Source organism: Podarcis filfolensis (assembly GCF_964270895.1).
Source record: "Podarcis filfolensis genome assembly, chromosome: 2".
NCBI lineage: Eukaryota > Metazoa > Chordata > Lepidosauria > Squamata > Lacertidae > Podarcis > Podarcis filfolensis.
The window spans coordinates 102,714,076-102,730,852 of record NC_139605.1 but is presented as its reverse complement, the minus strand read 5'-3'; the positions used below and the strand labels follow the sequence as shown (position 1 = coordinate 102,730,852).

Sequence of the window (16,777 nt, the reverse complement as noted above, 5' to 3'; positions counted from 1 at the left end):
TTGGATGTGCTTTAAATGTGGACTTCTCTAAGACTGACATGTATGCTAACTTGGGTTACATGATGGAAGGAAGGAGGGGGATATAAAGGTAAGAAATACAATAAAACCCTGGCACAGCAAACATGTCAAGGAGCTTCTGAAATCAGGACCTGAGATTGAGCTGTTTTGATAGATTTCTAAATACACGTAAACAAGGCTGGTGTGATGGAAGTATCCACCCAAATGTCCTTCCTTGGTTGAGTCATTATATTTGTTCTTAGGTTGTTAAGTCCTCCCATGTTACCTGGTAGCAGCCTTAAGGGAACATCCTCAAATTGTCTCTTCTTCAATCCAAATATTCCTATTTACCTTTCTAGAAGTCTTTTCAATGCTATGCAGGTTGTATTTCATGTCTCCTTCCCAAGACCAGGCCAAACATTCCCAAGACCAGGCCTGAGGTTGTGAACAAGATTCCCTCACTACCACCACTTCATTCAACATATAGAAGCCACATACAAAGGCCACATACAGAAAGCCAGTGTGGTGTAGTGGTTAGAGTATTGGACTAGATCCTAGGAGACCAGGGTTCAAATCCCCACTCGGCCATGAAGCTCACTGGGTGACCTTGGGATAGCCACTACCTCTCAGCCTAACATACTCCACAGGGTTGTTGTGAGGATTAAATGAGGAGGGAGAGAACCATACCTGCCAGTGGCGTAGCGTGGGGGGTGCAGGGGGGCCCGGCCGCACCGGGCGCAACATCTGGGGGTTAGGGTTAGGGGGCGCAAATCCACGGGTTAGGGGGCACAAATTACTTGCCTTGCCCCGGGTGCTGACAACCCACGCTACGCCACTGATACCTGCTGCCTTTAACTCCTTGGAGAAAAAAAGTGAGATATAAATGCAACAGAATAAAACTGGCAGGTGAATTTTTTTCCAGCAGTCGGGTCCTCCACCAGCTGGCTAACTTAGGGAGTCCAGGGGGCAGACACTGTACAGTTCTGGCATCTTCTGCCAATCAGCATTGGCCGTCTTAGACAGCCGCCTCCCTCTGCCCAACAGTAGGGCTGGCTCTGCCTCCTTCTAGTAACATTGTGAGGTGGGCTGAATTAGGTTAAGATAAGGAACTGCAAACTACCGTATTTTTCACTCTTTAACACGCACCCGACCATAACACGCATGTAGTTTTTAGAGGAGGAAAATCCGTAGGCATGCCACCCGTAGGCATTCCCTCCATAACACGCACAGACATTCCCCCTTACTTTTTAGGAGGAAAAAAGTGAGTGTTATTGTGCAAAAAATACGGTACTTAGTGAGCCCCAGGGCTAATCTGAGATTTGGACTCAGTTCTCCCAAAGCCATATTCTTCAGCCTCTACAACTAGCTGATTTAAGAAAAGGGAAACCTTACTGATGATTGGGTTTAGGAATTGTGACAGTATTAGAGGAAATCTATCCTACTTCCCAACCTGTGAAAATCCACATTCGTCTGTGAAGTGGCATGACATGTTTCCGTTCTACACAGTGAAGATTAAAATCTTACTTTAAGTGTTGTTTGTTTTTAAAGCATGTTCTGGACAGATGTGGCAAGGAGCTCCTTGGGGCACCTGACAGTGCATATATACTTGGAAGTAAGTCCCATTGAATGCAGGTAAGCATCTATAGAATTACAACCTGAAAGTGAACGGAATACAGCCTTTCTTCCCTGACACAGACCTTACATTAACCACATTTAAAACACTGTTATAATGCCCGAAGTTTCCAATAGACCACATTGGCATTACTGGAAGAGAGAGAATCCCCCCACCCCACCCCACAATGCTGTTCAGTCCTGATATTTTAAAGGACCCCAACAGTTAAGTCCAGTCGCAAACGACTCTGGGGTTGCGGCGCTCATCTCACTTTACAGGCCGAGGGAGTAAGTGTTTGTCCGCAGACAGTTTTTCCGGGTCATGTGGTGCAACGGAACACTGAAACCAGAGGAGCGCACAGAAACACCGTTTACCTTTCCGCCGGAGCGGTACCTATTTATCTACTTGCACTTTTTTGCGTGCTTTCAAACTGCTAGGTTGGCAGGAGCTGGGACTGAGCAATGGGAGCTGATATTTTAGCTCTTTCCAAATATGCATGCAGTCACATGATAGGTAGGTAGGTAGATTCCAGCAACTGCAAAATGCACACACATTACCCCAAGGCAGGCTTGTTTTATATGTTGTCAGTGCTTCATCTCAGGCAAATAAATAAATTCATCTATTCAGACACATTACACAGAATTACCATTACACAAGGGGAGAAAGTGGTGGGCATCTCAACTTTTTCCATATGTTCAATCACAGATAATTTTAAAAAAAACCTCAGCCCAGCTGCCCTTCATATAACAGGATAGTCCTAACGAACCAGGGTCTGCTTAATGGGAGAGAGAACCTTTTTTTTAGGATTTCTTAATTACTAAACATGGAGATGAAGGGGAAGCCTGGTCCAGCTAAGGGTATTAATGTATAGACACAGGAGTCAGATTGTAACGGGGAAAATGGCTCATCTACTTTTGATATAATCAGGGAAGTGGATTAAATCTGTGGAGCGTGGCTCAGTGGGATTTTTACTAACCAAAGTTGTTTGCACGTCCCTGCTACTAGCAGTATTTATTTATTTATTTAATATAATGTACACATTGCTTGATGGAGTGGGGGGAATCCCCACCCTCAAAGCAAAATGACCACTAACAAAAAATTATCCACAATATAGTCAGATAATGGGTTATGTTGATATAGCACGGTTTCTCAAGTTCGTAGTTTCGTTGGTAGTTTGATCCATTGACTACAGCGGTGCGCGCGTTATTATGAACTCTTTTTCATGAGAGTTTGCAAACCAGCAACAACAACCACGTGGAACACCCTTGCCTAGAACTAGATAAGGCTTTCTACCTCCACCCTTCTTTTTAAAAAAGTAATAATACAGTAATACAAATCTCCGCTTTTCACTCCTCTGCATGGGAGCTTAGACTGTTGTCCTCTGATTGGCCAGGCTAGGGTGCAGCCTCAACCAATGAGGAGCGACTTAAGCTTCCCCTTGAATGAAGTGTGTGTAATTTGCGAGTTGTTGTGTGTAAGTGAAACTGATCAAAGGCGCCACGGCTGGTGTTCTTGGCTCTAGAGGAGAACTTGCCGCGTCGAGAGGCGGCGGGGACGGAGGCGATCGGCTCCATACACCCCCGCTGAGCCGGAGAACCGGAGAGCTTGGTGGGCATTTCCCTTGGGGATCAGGTGGCTCATCCTGCCGCCCTCTTCCTCATCCCAAATGCAGAATGCCATAGCCTGAAAAACGCGCCGCCGCATGCCAGGAGCAAGTGGTGGTGGGAGGAAGGCAGAGAAAGGAAGGGAAAAGCCCAAGCAAAATACAAAAGCAACTCAAGATCTTTTAACGATGAAGAGCAACTTGGTCAGATGCTTCGTGCCTTGGCTGGTCCTTCTCCTGTGGAGCCTGCGGTCTGCAGCTTCTCAAGCAGGTATGTGACCCCGAACAGTCTAAAAATGTGTGTTATCTGTCGTCTTCTTTTCTTTTTGGCTGCCTTGAGCGGAATCGCGAGGAGAAAACTGCCCTTTGCAATAACACAATCGAGTGTCTGTTTAGCCCTAAACAGGACCTTACACGGCGGCTGTGTTTATATCCCGCATGATAGTGGTGTGTAAACCCCCCCTACTTCCCCCCCTGAAATCGGATCCGAGGCGTTTGATTATCTCTCTCTCGTTTTGTCAGCCGTAGGGAGGGGAACTGTGTACTCGTTTCACACCACCGAGCAACGCCTTTGAACCTGTGCCGCCGAGCTGTGGCAAAACCTATTTTTGTGTCTCGTCCTCCCCAGCCTCTCGGCTCTTCCTCTCTCTAAAGGGAGAGGGACCCCCCCAAAAAAAAACCCACAACGATCTTTTATTTTCGTGATTGGTACGGATCTGAGGAGCGCGATCCTGGCTCGCTGATTGCGGGGTTTGGAGGAGAGGCGTGTGTGTTTCTCCTAAAAGGGAGGGCAGAAACTTCAAGGCAAACTTTATGGAATCTGTAAAATGTTGTTTCGCTTGTTTGAAGGGTTGGGTTTTGGAATCAAGTGTGGGGAAGACTTTTGTGTGTGTGTGTGGGGGTGCTTTAGGCTGAAATTACAGAACCAGGACTTGATCTTCAGCCCTCCCAGCCTTTGAAATTGATTCCCTAGTTCTTGTTTAAACCTCAAAACCCTGGCGCACCTGAAGTAATGATAATAAACTAGTGACTGTGAGCATGTGCAAAGTGCATTTCCCTCTTCACTGAGTTTCCATAGCCCCTCCCCACTTACATACCTGGGATTTGGGGCTTACAGGATATATAGGTTAGAGAAGGTGTGGTTTTCAGGTAGGATTCGACTCTTTGTTTTCCCCCTTGACGTTAAGTGCCATCTTGGAGGGAAAAATTATTATTGTATTAGTCATTAGTGATGTATGAGACAAGTGGCTACTTCACATAACTCTTCCACAAAATTTTATTCAGTGCCATATTCTCCCTGAGGAGTCCCTCCACGCACGATGTTCTTAAGGAGAACTTAATTCTTTCATTCTTTCTTTGGTTGGGGGGGGGATTCTTGGGTCAGAGTAACTTCCCCTTCATGGTTCCCTATCCAGGGCACATAAAATAAACCCTAACCCTACTTACCTGGGAGTAAGCTCAGCTGAAAACAGTATGACTAACTTCTGTGTAAACATGGTTGGGACCTGCGGTTCATATTGATCAATTGCCCTCTAATAACCCTGCCTGTTGGTAGATTGAAATATGGCAAAGGAGTGGATTCATCCTGCCCTTTCAAAACAGGTTTATGGGGTTAAGTAGGGGATTCGGATCCACTGTAGTTATTGAGGCTGCGTGAGGGAGTGGCAGCTACTCCAGACTAATTAATGGAGTTTGGGGGCGTGAGCCTGTGTATCTGACATTCCAGTCACCAATATAGATTAGAATCCTGACTCCACCTATATTGAAAGAACATGCAAGGGGGGAGAGTTGGAAACAAGCTTGTCAACACTTTTAACTAATGGTGATCTTGAGTAGAAAAATCCAATGAGGTAACACACGCTCTTTCAACTCTTCTCCAGTGTGCTGTGCTTACACAAATTCTGAACCAACCATAACATTTCCAACTGCCAACTATTGGGAAAAGCTTGCCTTGCCCCAGTTATCCTGGGGGTGCAATGCAGGTGTTGTGATGGAGAGAATTCTGTGGGTTCTTGTTGCCCGCTACCCAAAAAGAGGGGGGGCATTACATTAGTATTGATGCATGACTTTCTCCTGCTCTCATATAATATTAGAACCCAGGATCATTCAATGAGGCTGAATATTGGGGAGATTCAGGGCAGAGAAAATCAAGTACTTCTTTGCACGGCACATAACGACAGCTCCCACAAGAGGCAGGGATGACCACCTACTTGGATGGCTTTAAAAGGAGATTAGACAAGTTCAAGGAGGCTACAAAGAGGGAAATACACTCTGCACATGCAATAAGCCCCTGAATATTGCTGGGGAACACAAATACACTGCAGTCTTGTCCCTAGTTGACCAGTGTAGCTAACAGGATGTTGGACAAGTTTTGGGCTTGATCTTCTTTTCTGATTATGGAGAGGAGACTTCCACTATGTAGTTAAATTCTACTTAAGGAATGTCTGTGTGTGTCTCTGTGTGGGACATGCCATAGTCATTCCTGCCTTTCCGTCTCCCATTACTGAACTGTGTCATTGGGGGAGAAAGGGGAGAGGCCCTGTTGCCTTGCAGGTGGCATTCTTCCATTCCCGTCAGATTCAGTCCATACCTTGGGAAGGCAGGTTCCAAGTGCGAAGATTAAACACCGCAAAGGGAGAAAAAGTTTTGATTTGAAAAGGGCCAAGTCCACTGTCCTATCTTGTTTTGTGGTTTCTTAAGCCAACAGACTGGGGAAAATAAAAGGAGTCCCTTAAATTGATGCTGTTTGAAAGGTTAACCTCTCCAACTAGGCACTGTGGTATGGAGGAATTTTTCTGCACAGTGTTTCCTTGGCTATTAAAAATAAAAATAAAAATCTTTGGGGAGGGGGTTGTGTGTGTGAAAGAACTATGGATGTCCTCCTCTCTTAGACTCTGGACACAGAGTCAAAACAAGTTAAGCCATTCGTTCCGTTTTTCTGCCCGTAAATATGTTTGCAAATATTTTTGAGAACAAAGTCCTTTGGAATGCTTAACTTCCTCGGCAGGTTCCCTTTGCACCAGTGGGTTGGGGAACCATCTGCAACCTTTCAGATGTTGTTGAGCTTCATCCTCCTATCAGACCCACCGGCATGGCCAGTGGTCGAGGCTGATGGAGAGGGCCACAGGTTCCCCATCCTTTTTTATTATGTCCATGTTATCTGGAATGCAGTTTTCTTGGTGTATTCTAGGGAATGTTTAGGGGCTGCAAGGTGGTGGATGAAGGAGAAAGCTAGAGAGGTGGGAGTAACCTTTTAGCAAGGCTTTGTTGTCATAAGAACATAAGAAGATCCCATGCTGTTGGATTGGGCAAAAGTTCTTCCCGTCCAGGATCCTGATAGCAGCCAGCCAGGTGCCTCTGGGAAGCCAACAAGCAATGCTAAGAGGCAATAGTTCTCTCTTGCTCTTGAACCCTGCAACTGGCATTTGGAGGCTTCATTATGACTGTTATTCATATTGGTGTTTAATCCTGCTTTAAAGCCATTTAATCCAGAGGTCATTACTATATCTTGTGGCAGTGAATTCCACAAATAATTTATGCTGAAAACCAATAAATTGTGCTTGAACTGCTAAGATGGGTTGTTGTCATTTTAAAAACGATAGTAGCGTGGAGGGTCTCCAAAAGCACAGGGCCCTCTGCAAAAAAAGGCGAATGAGTGGCCAAGCAGTGGCCCTCCAGATGCTGTTGGACTGCAAAATCTAATCTCCAACATTAGTAATAGCAGCAGACCTGTTTAAATGAATTGACCTAAACTCATTGACTTCAACATGCCTGCTCTGATTATTACTAAATGTTGGGTCTACCCCTTAAACATTGCACTGGAGGCTGCTTAAAAGAGCAGTAATGTCAGTTCATGCCAATTAACATGGGAGCAATGTTTTTGTAAGACCTTATTTAACTGAAGAGCAACTAATCAATATATTCAATTATAACAAACAGATCTACCGGTCTTCCTCTGCAAAGGTGTTTATGTGAGGTGCCTGCAGCGATGTGTGGCCTTGGGTAGGGTTATGTACTTGCAGGGAAGTGTGGCCTTGGACCGGGTCTCTTGGCACACCTCCAGCCTGGTGACCCTACCCAGAACAACCCCTTCTCGTCTTCCCTAACTCTCGAGGCTGGTATATTTGCACTGGCACAAATGATGCACCTTTTTGCTTTATGTTGCATTTCTGCTGACATGTATTCTGCGTTTTGTACTTTACACAGTGTTGCAAGGCACTTGTACTCTGTAGCTATTCACTAATGAACAACTCTGCTATGGGGAGCCACCTCGTAGGTGAAATCGCCCTCTGTGAAGTCAGATAGGTCATTGTCCTCTATGTTGTTGTTAGGTCTCTACAGAGAGATCACATCTCACAACCTTTTCTGCTGCCAGCAGCAAGGCAGCGCTGGCATGTTTCTAACCCTTGGAACTGCTACCTTATTGGAAGGTAGTGATCGGGCCAAATAGACACAATGAAATTGACAAGGAAGGGAGACCTCCATAGGGAACCTTCACTGGTTCCCGTACAGAAGCATTTCTGAGATTCCTTCCATTTTGCATGTGGAAGATCCCAGATTCAACCTTTTGTCTCTTCACGTAGCATTTGCAGAGGCCCCTGCCCTGGGACCCTGGCAAGCTTCTGCCAGTCAGTGCATACAGAAATGAGCTAGATGGGCAGTGACCTGACTTGGTATATAGCAGCTTCCTCTGTTCTCAGCTGTCTTAATTTCCTCTGCCAAGAGGAAACAACCTTTATTTTTCTCCCTAAGTTGATGTGTTGGTACACAGCTGCTGGACAACCAAGTGCTGGGAACCTTGTTTACGTTTTTTTCTACTTAATGAGCACTTGCTAATGAGCCCTCTCTTGCTCTCCTCCCTCGGTTAATAGAGACCAGGTTTCCCCAGTTGCCCGAAACCAGTTTTGTGTCAACATTCTTGACCTCTGCTAATTGCTTTCCCCATGTATGCTGTAGCTTTTGTCAGTGGGAAGAAAATCAAACAGTGTCAGTCAGATAAACTAGAGGGAAAACCTCCCTTCTCTGCCCAGATCCCCAGTTCAAGACACACCTGCCTAAGCAATGCTGAGATTGGGAGGAAATCGTCTACTTCTTAAGAATCCATGGGTCAGAGGTCCCCCCCCCACTTTCCCACACATAAGCTGGCCTAAAACCAAGTCCTGACAGGGGGGTGAAATCAACCTTTTTTTGATTGCATTTTTCTTCCATGTGAAAAATATGTATGTATGTACCTGCACAGATTTTTCCTGGCCCTTTCCAAGTGTGAAAAGACATGGGAAAGGACCCCTAGTAACTTCTAAATCAGGGGTCAGCAAACTTTTCCAGTAGGGGGTCGGTCCACTGTCCCTCAGACCTTGGGGGGGGGCGCACTATATTTTGGAGGGAAAAAATGAATGAATTTCTATTCCCCATAAATAACCCAGAGATGCATTTTAAATAAAAGGACACATTCTACTCATGTAAAAACATGCTGATTTCCGGACCGTCTGCGGACTGGATTTAGAAGGCGATTGGGCTGGATCTGGCCCCCGGGCCTTAGTTTGCCTACCCATGTTCTAAATGGACCATATCTGTGAGATGATGTGTATTATAGTTCTAATGGCAATGCTACGTCTGTAGAATCCTGATGTCACACAGAACTAGACTTGGCTTGGCTTGAAAAAATGAAGTGGTAACATTTTGCTCAAGTATGGCAGGCCTCTTCCCCTTCCCCAAATTACCACTAGCATGCTACGTGCATCTGGGACTGTGGGGAAGGTACTCCAGGAAGGCATGAGTTCTGTTCTCTCTCACTTTTAGGCATTAAATGCCAAGGGGAAATTTGACCTTACAGTTGTACCTCGGATGTCAAACAAAATCCGTTCCAGAAGTCAGTTCGACTTCTGAAACATTCGACTTCCATTTGAAAACCGGAACAGTCACTTCCGGTTTTCGATTGTTTGGGAGCTGGAACGTTCAACTCCCAAGGCATTCGGGAGCTGAGGTACGACTGTATATTGGACATATTGCTTACATGTATTGATTAGGTAGCCAACATAGTGCCTTCCAGACGTTTTGGACTACAACTCCCATCATCCCTGGCTGCTGAGCATGCTGACTGGGGCTGCTGGGAGTTGTAACCCACAACAACTGGAGTGGTAGCACATTGGTTATACCTGGAATAGAGGAATTAATGCAATCGCCTGGTCTAGCCTTGGTCCAGGAATTCCCTTTGCCTGACGCTGGGATGAGCCCATTGTTATATTAGGTTTCAAGTGTAGCTTTTACAAGATCTGAAGGCGATGAGTTGATAAGAGGAAATCCATCTTGCTTACCCTAAGCACTGCCATAGCATCATCTCTCCAACACCCCAGTCCTCACAGTTCTGCTCTCGTGTCAACAACACTGCAACACAGCCGCACTGCTAATTGCCACAAATACTCTCCACACCTTCTCCAGGCCTGCTCCCTTCCAGAAAGGGTCATTCAATTAATATGTACAAGAAATCTGCTAAAGGTTAAGAAGGCTTTGTCGACTTTCCAGTTCCTAGCCAATTCTCTGCTCTGTTGATAGATTTTAAACAACAACAACTACTTCTCTCTCTCTCCCTTTCTCTCCCTTTCTCTCTCTCTCTCTCTCTCTCTCTCTCTCTCTCTCTCTGTGTGTGTGTGTGTGTGTGTGTGTGTATTTTCTAGGCTGCAGAGAAAATAATTGTATCTTAGGGTTGGGAGGGACCGGGACATCATCAGTCCAGGTCCACCCTGTCTTCATGTGGTATTAGCCACAAATTGGCCTCCCTGCAGATTAAGCTGGAATGGAAGTCAGACAGTAGGATGCCACAAAAAGGGTGCCAGAGCAAAAGAGGTGCCTTGTGCCAAAGTGCCTGTGGAGCACCCAGCTCCTCCAGCAGACTGGATGAGTTGGGAGGGAGTTGGGAGGGCACGTGTCATACAGGAAGGGAGGGCAAAACTCTTAGAAGCCACACCAGGGTTTGAAATTAGCCGGGCGCCAGGCGCATTTTGTATCTAAAGGTTCTCCACTTGCGAGCCCCTCAAAAAGACTGGTTGCCATTTTTTGTGCCTGGCTGACACTCAAGGATTACTGAAATGTATGTGCTTTGAAGCCTCAAAGTATATGTTAAGGATAGAGTATATGTTAAGGAGTTTAACAGTAATGAGTGTTTTGAAAACCTGAAGTATGGTACCAATATTTTCATTGTAAACACAAAATTAAGCATGTATTAAATGTGATATGCAATTCACATAAGTAACACATTGTTAATATTAATTCATGCTTTTCAAAATAATAAATAAATACTGTGGCTGACCCCTGCCCCACCCTACCCCGTGGTGACAAGACATTCTGTTTTGGTGCCTACAACCCAGGTCCCAGAAGCCTTTTGGCTCCTAGCTTTTCTACCCCAGTTTCTAACACTGAGCCACACAAAGACCATTATTTATTTGTCACTTTTATCCACAATTGTAGGGTGGCTTACACTGAGCTGTTTAATTTAACCTTTACAACAGCCCTGCGAGATAGATTATGACTAAGAGGCAGTGATGTCAGCAGCGAACTTCCTAGCTAAGCAGGAATTTGAGTCTTGGATTCTTGCATCTACACTCGACACTCTACCTACATAGACTGTGATTGCTTTCATTGCCTACACCAGGGATGGGGAAACCCCTGACTCTCCAGTTGTTGAAGGTCTCCGACTCCCGTCAGTCATAACCAGCATGGAAAATAGGTCAGGGATGATGGGAATTGCAGTTCAGCATAATCTGGAGGGCTACAGGTTGCCCATCACGGACTGTACCTCCGATTGCATTTGCTTCACAAAAATCTGGGAGTTTGTTAAAAGGCCGTGTTAAAGAGAAACTAGTGTGTGAGTGTATTGTAACTTTAGGGTTTCATGCATGTTATTTGTGTGTGTGCCTATGGATGGAAGAAGGACAGCCTGTATTGTCAGGGGGATAAACATCTGTGGGGCTGAGATACAAATGATAAGGGGGCAGTGACCAAACAATGGAGCCTATTTCTCTGATACATTTATTTCTGATTGGAATCTGTCCAGCCCTTGGTTCAGTCCCTGCCTCCCGCTCTTGAGATAAAAGAACTCATTGTTGCTGGACCTTCGCTTCTGGTTTGACCAAACCCCTTAAGTCTCTTGCTCAATGATTATTAATTTGGAAACTGCAAAGTGCTAGGCAAATGGAGGGGATTCAGGAATCATGGCATTTCAGTGGGAACATGACTATGTAGGGAATCCATAGTAGATTAACTGTAAGATAAGGTTTTGCCCCAGAACCAAGTTTTAGTGCCAAATTGGTTGTGGTTACTCCATGGAGAGGGGAAGGTACTTTGTGCATGCTCAAAGACACTGAGTATCATGGCCGCGGCCATCTTGCAAATGTGTACGAAAACGGTCCCTGCTGACTGAAGCATGCTGTGGAATGAAGGTGGACAGAACGTGGATTGTGGTCTGCAAGCTAATTCTGTTGGAGAACTGGGTGTTTTGCTGCTCACTGGGGTTCTTGCGAAGAATGCTGGGCTTTTTCCAACAAGGCACTTCTTGTGCATACTCAGGGTCAGTCAACACAGGGTACTTATGTGCTCTTCAAAAATCCCATGAGCTCTACCTGGATGACCACAGAGTTTCTAGTTGTGAAAAAGAAAAAGGAGTCTGATCAGCACAAATCTAGAAGACTCTGGTTGCTGGCTTCATATGGAGCTCCGGGGGGGGGGGGGGCGTGAAGGATCATTGTTTTAAAAAAGGGTACCCAACAGATTCAGAAAATGACTTATAGATGCTCCAGTTGGCTCAGGCGTTTGGGCCAAGCCACCTGATGCAAGGAAATGCAAATAAATCCTGCAGGGTCCGTAGCCAATTTAACCTGGTAGAAAAATCATCACTGTATTTAAGCAAGTGGTCCAAAATCAATGGGGGAGATTGTTCCACTTTAGCTAGAGATGCTCACAAAAAGGCACAGATGTTCTTCTGGGATGTTGAGGCCCACCTGGCACTGAAAATGTCATTCTGGATCTCCTCCTTGGAGATCACGCTCTTCTGTTTCCTAATGCAGGCAGCCATTTCCCTGTGGTGCAACTTTTGGGTCCAAGGGGCTGTGCCCTAATCTCTTCCATCTATGCACAGCTTATGTTGTCAGAGATTTGCATGGCCAGGGCTGGGCTGGATTGTCCCTCCCATCTGAATCACTCCAAAGGAGGGGGGGTGGAGGGAGGACCTTTCGTAATAGGTAGTGCTTGCTGAGTAAATAGCCGCAAGCGAAAAACCAGGTGTGCAGGGGAAGATCGGAAGGGTGGATGCCCAGCCATGAAGCAACTCCGAGCGGCAGCAAAGCAAGAGGGATGATGTATTGGAGGGGTGATCTACTTGAGGGATCATATCCAAACAAGGGGTGTTGAAAAGCATCGTGGCCACAGCCTCCGCCCACACCTGGCGTGTGTCCTCTCCTGCCAGATAGGCACAGGGTGTCTTCACAAACAGAGCACTGAGTCAACTGAGAGAGAGAAAAACAATGTTGCTCATCCTCCGCAGTTTGAATGGGTGTTAGGGACAGACACCAGGATAGCTCTTGTAACCGCCACTTAAGCAATCCTATGGCAGATGTAGGTTTTAGGACAGGGAGCTTATCCACAGCAGAGGGTTGTTGTTGTTGTTGTTTTTGAATTGAGGGAAGGATACCTGAAGGAGCGTCTCCACCCCCATCGTTCTGCCCGGAGGCTGAGGTCCAGCGCCGAGGGCCTTCTGGTGGTTCCCTCATTGTGAGAAGCAAAGCTACAGGGAACCAGGCAGAGGACCTTCTCGGTAGTGGCACCCGCCCTGTGGAACGCCCTCCCACCAGATGTCAAAGAGATAAACAACTACCTGACATTCAGAAGACATCTGAAGGCAGCCCTGTTCAGGGAAGTTTTTAATGTGTGACATCTTAGTGTATTTTTGGTCTTTGGGGAAGCCGCCCAGAGTGGCTGGGGAAACCCAGCCAGATGGGTGGGGTACAAATAATAAATAATTATTATTATTATTATTATTATTATTATTATTATTATTATACAGCTCCGTACACGCCATACATTTATGCTGGGAACTGTAGTTCACCCCTCACCATGGGTGTGGCCAGGATTTATTTTTTTGGGTGGGGGGACTGGACACCCACTATCATCCTCCTCTGACTGGTTCTGTCTAGCAGATTTGGAACATAATGTCTCAGCGGTTGTTTTAAATTACTTTCTTTTGGCCCCAAGTGCTCAGAAAAAATCTGTCAAAATCTTTCTACTTTTAGTTAAGTATTTTAATCAACTGAAATGAGGAAGGCTCCTGATGATAGGGACACCCTGGAGGGACAGAATGATTGTTGCTCTTCTCTTTCTTTCTTACCAAGACCAGGGAGGAGGAAGTGGGCAGAGAGGGAAAGCCACACAGAAGCACCTGTGGCTTCCAGTGCAGCTGCCTGCACTAATTTTAGGCTTTTCAACTTTGACATTGCCCCTTGTAAAAAAAAAAAAAAAAAAAAGGCTTTTCAGAGCCTGCCTTCTTCTACATTCTTACGCCTCCTCCTGACAGAGGATACACTTTTGGAACAGTGGCTGTAGCAGCAGAGGCACAAATAAAGCTCTGCTAGAGGCAGCTTCACAGCATGCATATTCCCTTGGAATCAGTCCAGTTCAGAAGTGCAGGGTCACTTCAAGCCAAGCCCCCTTCTAAGATTATGCAAGATTATACAGTCGTGTTATAATTGTCGTCGCTGGCATCCATCTGTCTCGAGAGACAATGGAGCGCGCCTCCGGGGGTGAAGTCAAACCGCTGTATTAGCAGCACCAAAAGTGACCTCTGTGGGGCACAAGCCTGGGCAGTGTTGAATGGAGGTTTTGGGGATGCCCAGATAACGAGACCTTGCTGGTGTGGTCCAAAGGGAAGCAGAGCAATACGTTTGACGCTAGCTTGGCTGCTGGAGTTGCTGGAGGGAGGCGTGCAAGGTGCCATCCAGCTGTCTTAGGGATTTGTGTAGAGTTTACTCCTTAGCCTTTTCTTCTCTCAAATATAATTTGATGATGATGATAATGGTGTATGCATTGCAATGCTCAATGCAGATCTCTCTGTGTTGCCTTTCAGCTAGGTCTGCTATTTTGTGTGCATTTTCGTGGGCAAATGTTTTGGAACGCTCCAATAGCTTCTTTCTGAGCGACGTAAGTTGTGTTTACCTTGTTACGCAACAGAACATGCACACCATTCTCTTGAAACTGAAACACCTTGCGTTTTCATTCTTCCTAAATGCTTAGCTATGGAGCATACAGAACAACTCCATTCCCATGCCATGTGCCTCCTTCAGAGTGACCCTAGGAGCCAATCTTTACCCAACTCGCCTCCTTTCACTCTGCTTGACTCCAATAAACACAAAGGGTGCAAAGACTGGTTCTTAGTTGCTAAACAGCTTCCTTTTCATGCTGATTGGGTGGCTCTGGGATGCTGGATGTGGGGACCCTGCTAGGACCCCCTGCAACCTTGGACCACTGCACCTCTGCTTGGAATATGGTGGAAGTTCAGGAATGGCTTAGGACAAGACAGATTCCATCAGTCCACCGTCAGGACTGTTATAGTTGCATCCTGCAGTTTTTCTGAGGAACAGGGTGACATAAGCCTCTTTTTTTAAAAAAACCCCAAAACAAACAAACCCTCACAACAACCCTGTGAGGTATAAATAGATCATGGGAGTGTGGCTGACCCAAGGTCATCTAGTAAGTTTTGTGGCTGAATTTGACCTCTGTTCTCCTGTCAATCACTGTGGCACACTCTCTTCAAAGACAGTTTAGGAGGACTCTCGTTTTGGGTGCTAACAAGTCCATTCCAAAATAGTCTCATCAAAGCCCAACTCACAACGTTATGTGATTATAACCCTCCTCGCTCCAACCGGTGGAGGGAAAAGCGTTGTATGCAGGAAACAGGTGGGTGAAAGGCACTTGCTGCCTCACCTCCCAGCTGAGTGGCCCTTTCAAAGGTACAGGAGGAAATACTGAGTTACCACCCAGCCACTCCTTGCTTTGTATTTTCTGTATGGGGAAAACCATAGAGCAGGAAGTGAGAGTCCACATCATAGAATCATGGAATTGTAGAGTTGGAAAGGCCCATCTAGTCCTACCCCCTGATGTTGGACTACAGCTTCTATCAGTCCTAACCAATAAGGCCAACGGCCAGGGATGATGGGTTTTGTAGTCTAGCAGCATCTGGAGGGCCCCAGATGTTGGCCTTTCACGTAAACCGCAGTGACCCTAAAATGGAACCTTTCAATCTCCCCATGGTTGTGCCAGGGGAAGAGAGGAAAATAGGAGCAAATGAGACAGAGGTTCACTGGGCTTGTTCTCATAAAGCTAAACTGTGGCTTAGTATTACAGTGATACCTCGGGTTAAGTACTTAATTCATTCCGGAGGTCCGTTCTTAACCTGAAACTGTTCTTAACCTGAGGTACCACTTTAGCTAATGGGGCCTCCTGCTGCCGCCACACGATTTCTGTTCTCATCCTGAAGCAAAGTTCTTAACCTGAGGTACTATTTCTGGGTTAGCAGAGTCTGTTACCTGAAGCGTATGTAACCTGAAGCATATGTAACCCGAGGTACCACTGTACACCTGAATGCAGACACTGTGAACTTTGAATTCTGTGTGGCGGGCAACCGTGTGCCAGAGTTGGTAGTATTGCTGCTACTGTTTATGCAGCTCTTTTGAGTGTTCTTGATGCACATTATCCCGGTCATCTGTACAACAGCCCTGTAATGTAGCTCAGATGGATTATCCCTAAATTGCATGTAGAGGAGCGGTTATGGGAGCAAGATCTGAATTGTGAATTTCCAAGGTGCTGCATCTGAAACCCAGATCAGCCTCTTCTCCAGGTATTTTTTAAGACTTCATCTCTTATCAGCCCAAGCCAGCACAGCCAGTGGTTAGGGAGGATGGTAGTCTAAAACATTTGGAGAGGACTAGGTTGGTGAAGGTTGAATTAATGGATCTATGAAGCCCTGTTGAATGCATGCATGGCTCCCTCCACCACCATGATTTCTCCATACACAGGACCAGTAGCATGCATTCTATCCGCACAGATAAGTGTGGCGATTGTCCTCCTTTCCCCTGATGTCATGATGGGCAAGGGCTCCCGTTGGCACCAGGAAGCAAAAGGGTGAATGGGGCTGACAACGTTCCCTGGCAGTTGGAAATGGCCGAGGGCCAGGTATGAGAACACAATTGGCAGCCGATGATTTATAGAAACCTGAGCTCCAGCTTTTTAAGATGGGAAGTAGCTGGGCTTTAGTAAAAACTGGGGGCTCTGTTCTCTCCTCTTCCTATAGAAGCCAACTTCCTCCTGGTTTTAATACACTCCTGATTGTTTTCGAGCTGTGAACTCAGCCTACACAAACCACAATCATGCAGTGTGTAAGGAGGAGAATGGGTCATTTATGATTGTGAATAATAATCTGTATAAAAGTGCCTAAAATGAGGCAATCCCTGCACCCACAATCTAATAGGCACGGCACAAGAGGAAAAAAGGGATGGGGAGGGAAGAGGAACACCCATAGATGG

The 16,777-nt window shown here is 46.0% G+C and overlaps 1 protein-coding gene across 2 annotated transcripts in view; it reads left to right on the top strand.

Annotated features, from left to right (window-relative positions):
• The first annotated feature begins 1,545 nt into the window (after positions 1-1,545).
• The window catches only part of ERBB3 (erb-b2 receptor tyrosine kinase 3), a 111,373-nt gene continuing 96,141 nt past the window's right edge, over positions 1,546-16,777 (top strand). Inside the window, exons 1-2 of one of the 2 annotated variants that reach the window (XM_083598573.1) lie at positions 1,546-1,609; positions 3,282-3,483. In XM_083598573.1, coding sequence (XP_083454699.1) covers positions 3,312-3,483 — 172 coding nt within the window. In that variant the 5' untranslated portion in view covers positions 1,546-1,609; positions 3,282-3,311. Of the gene's footprint in view, positions 1,610-3,065; positions 3,484-16,777 lie in introns of those variants that run through there. The other variant, XM_083598572.1, reaches the window with a different exon arrangement.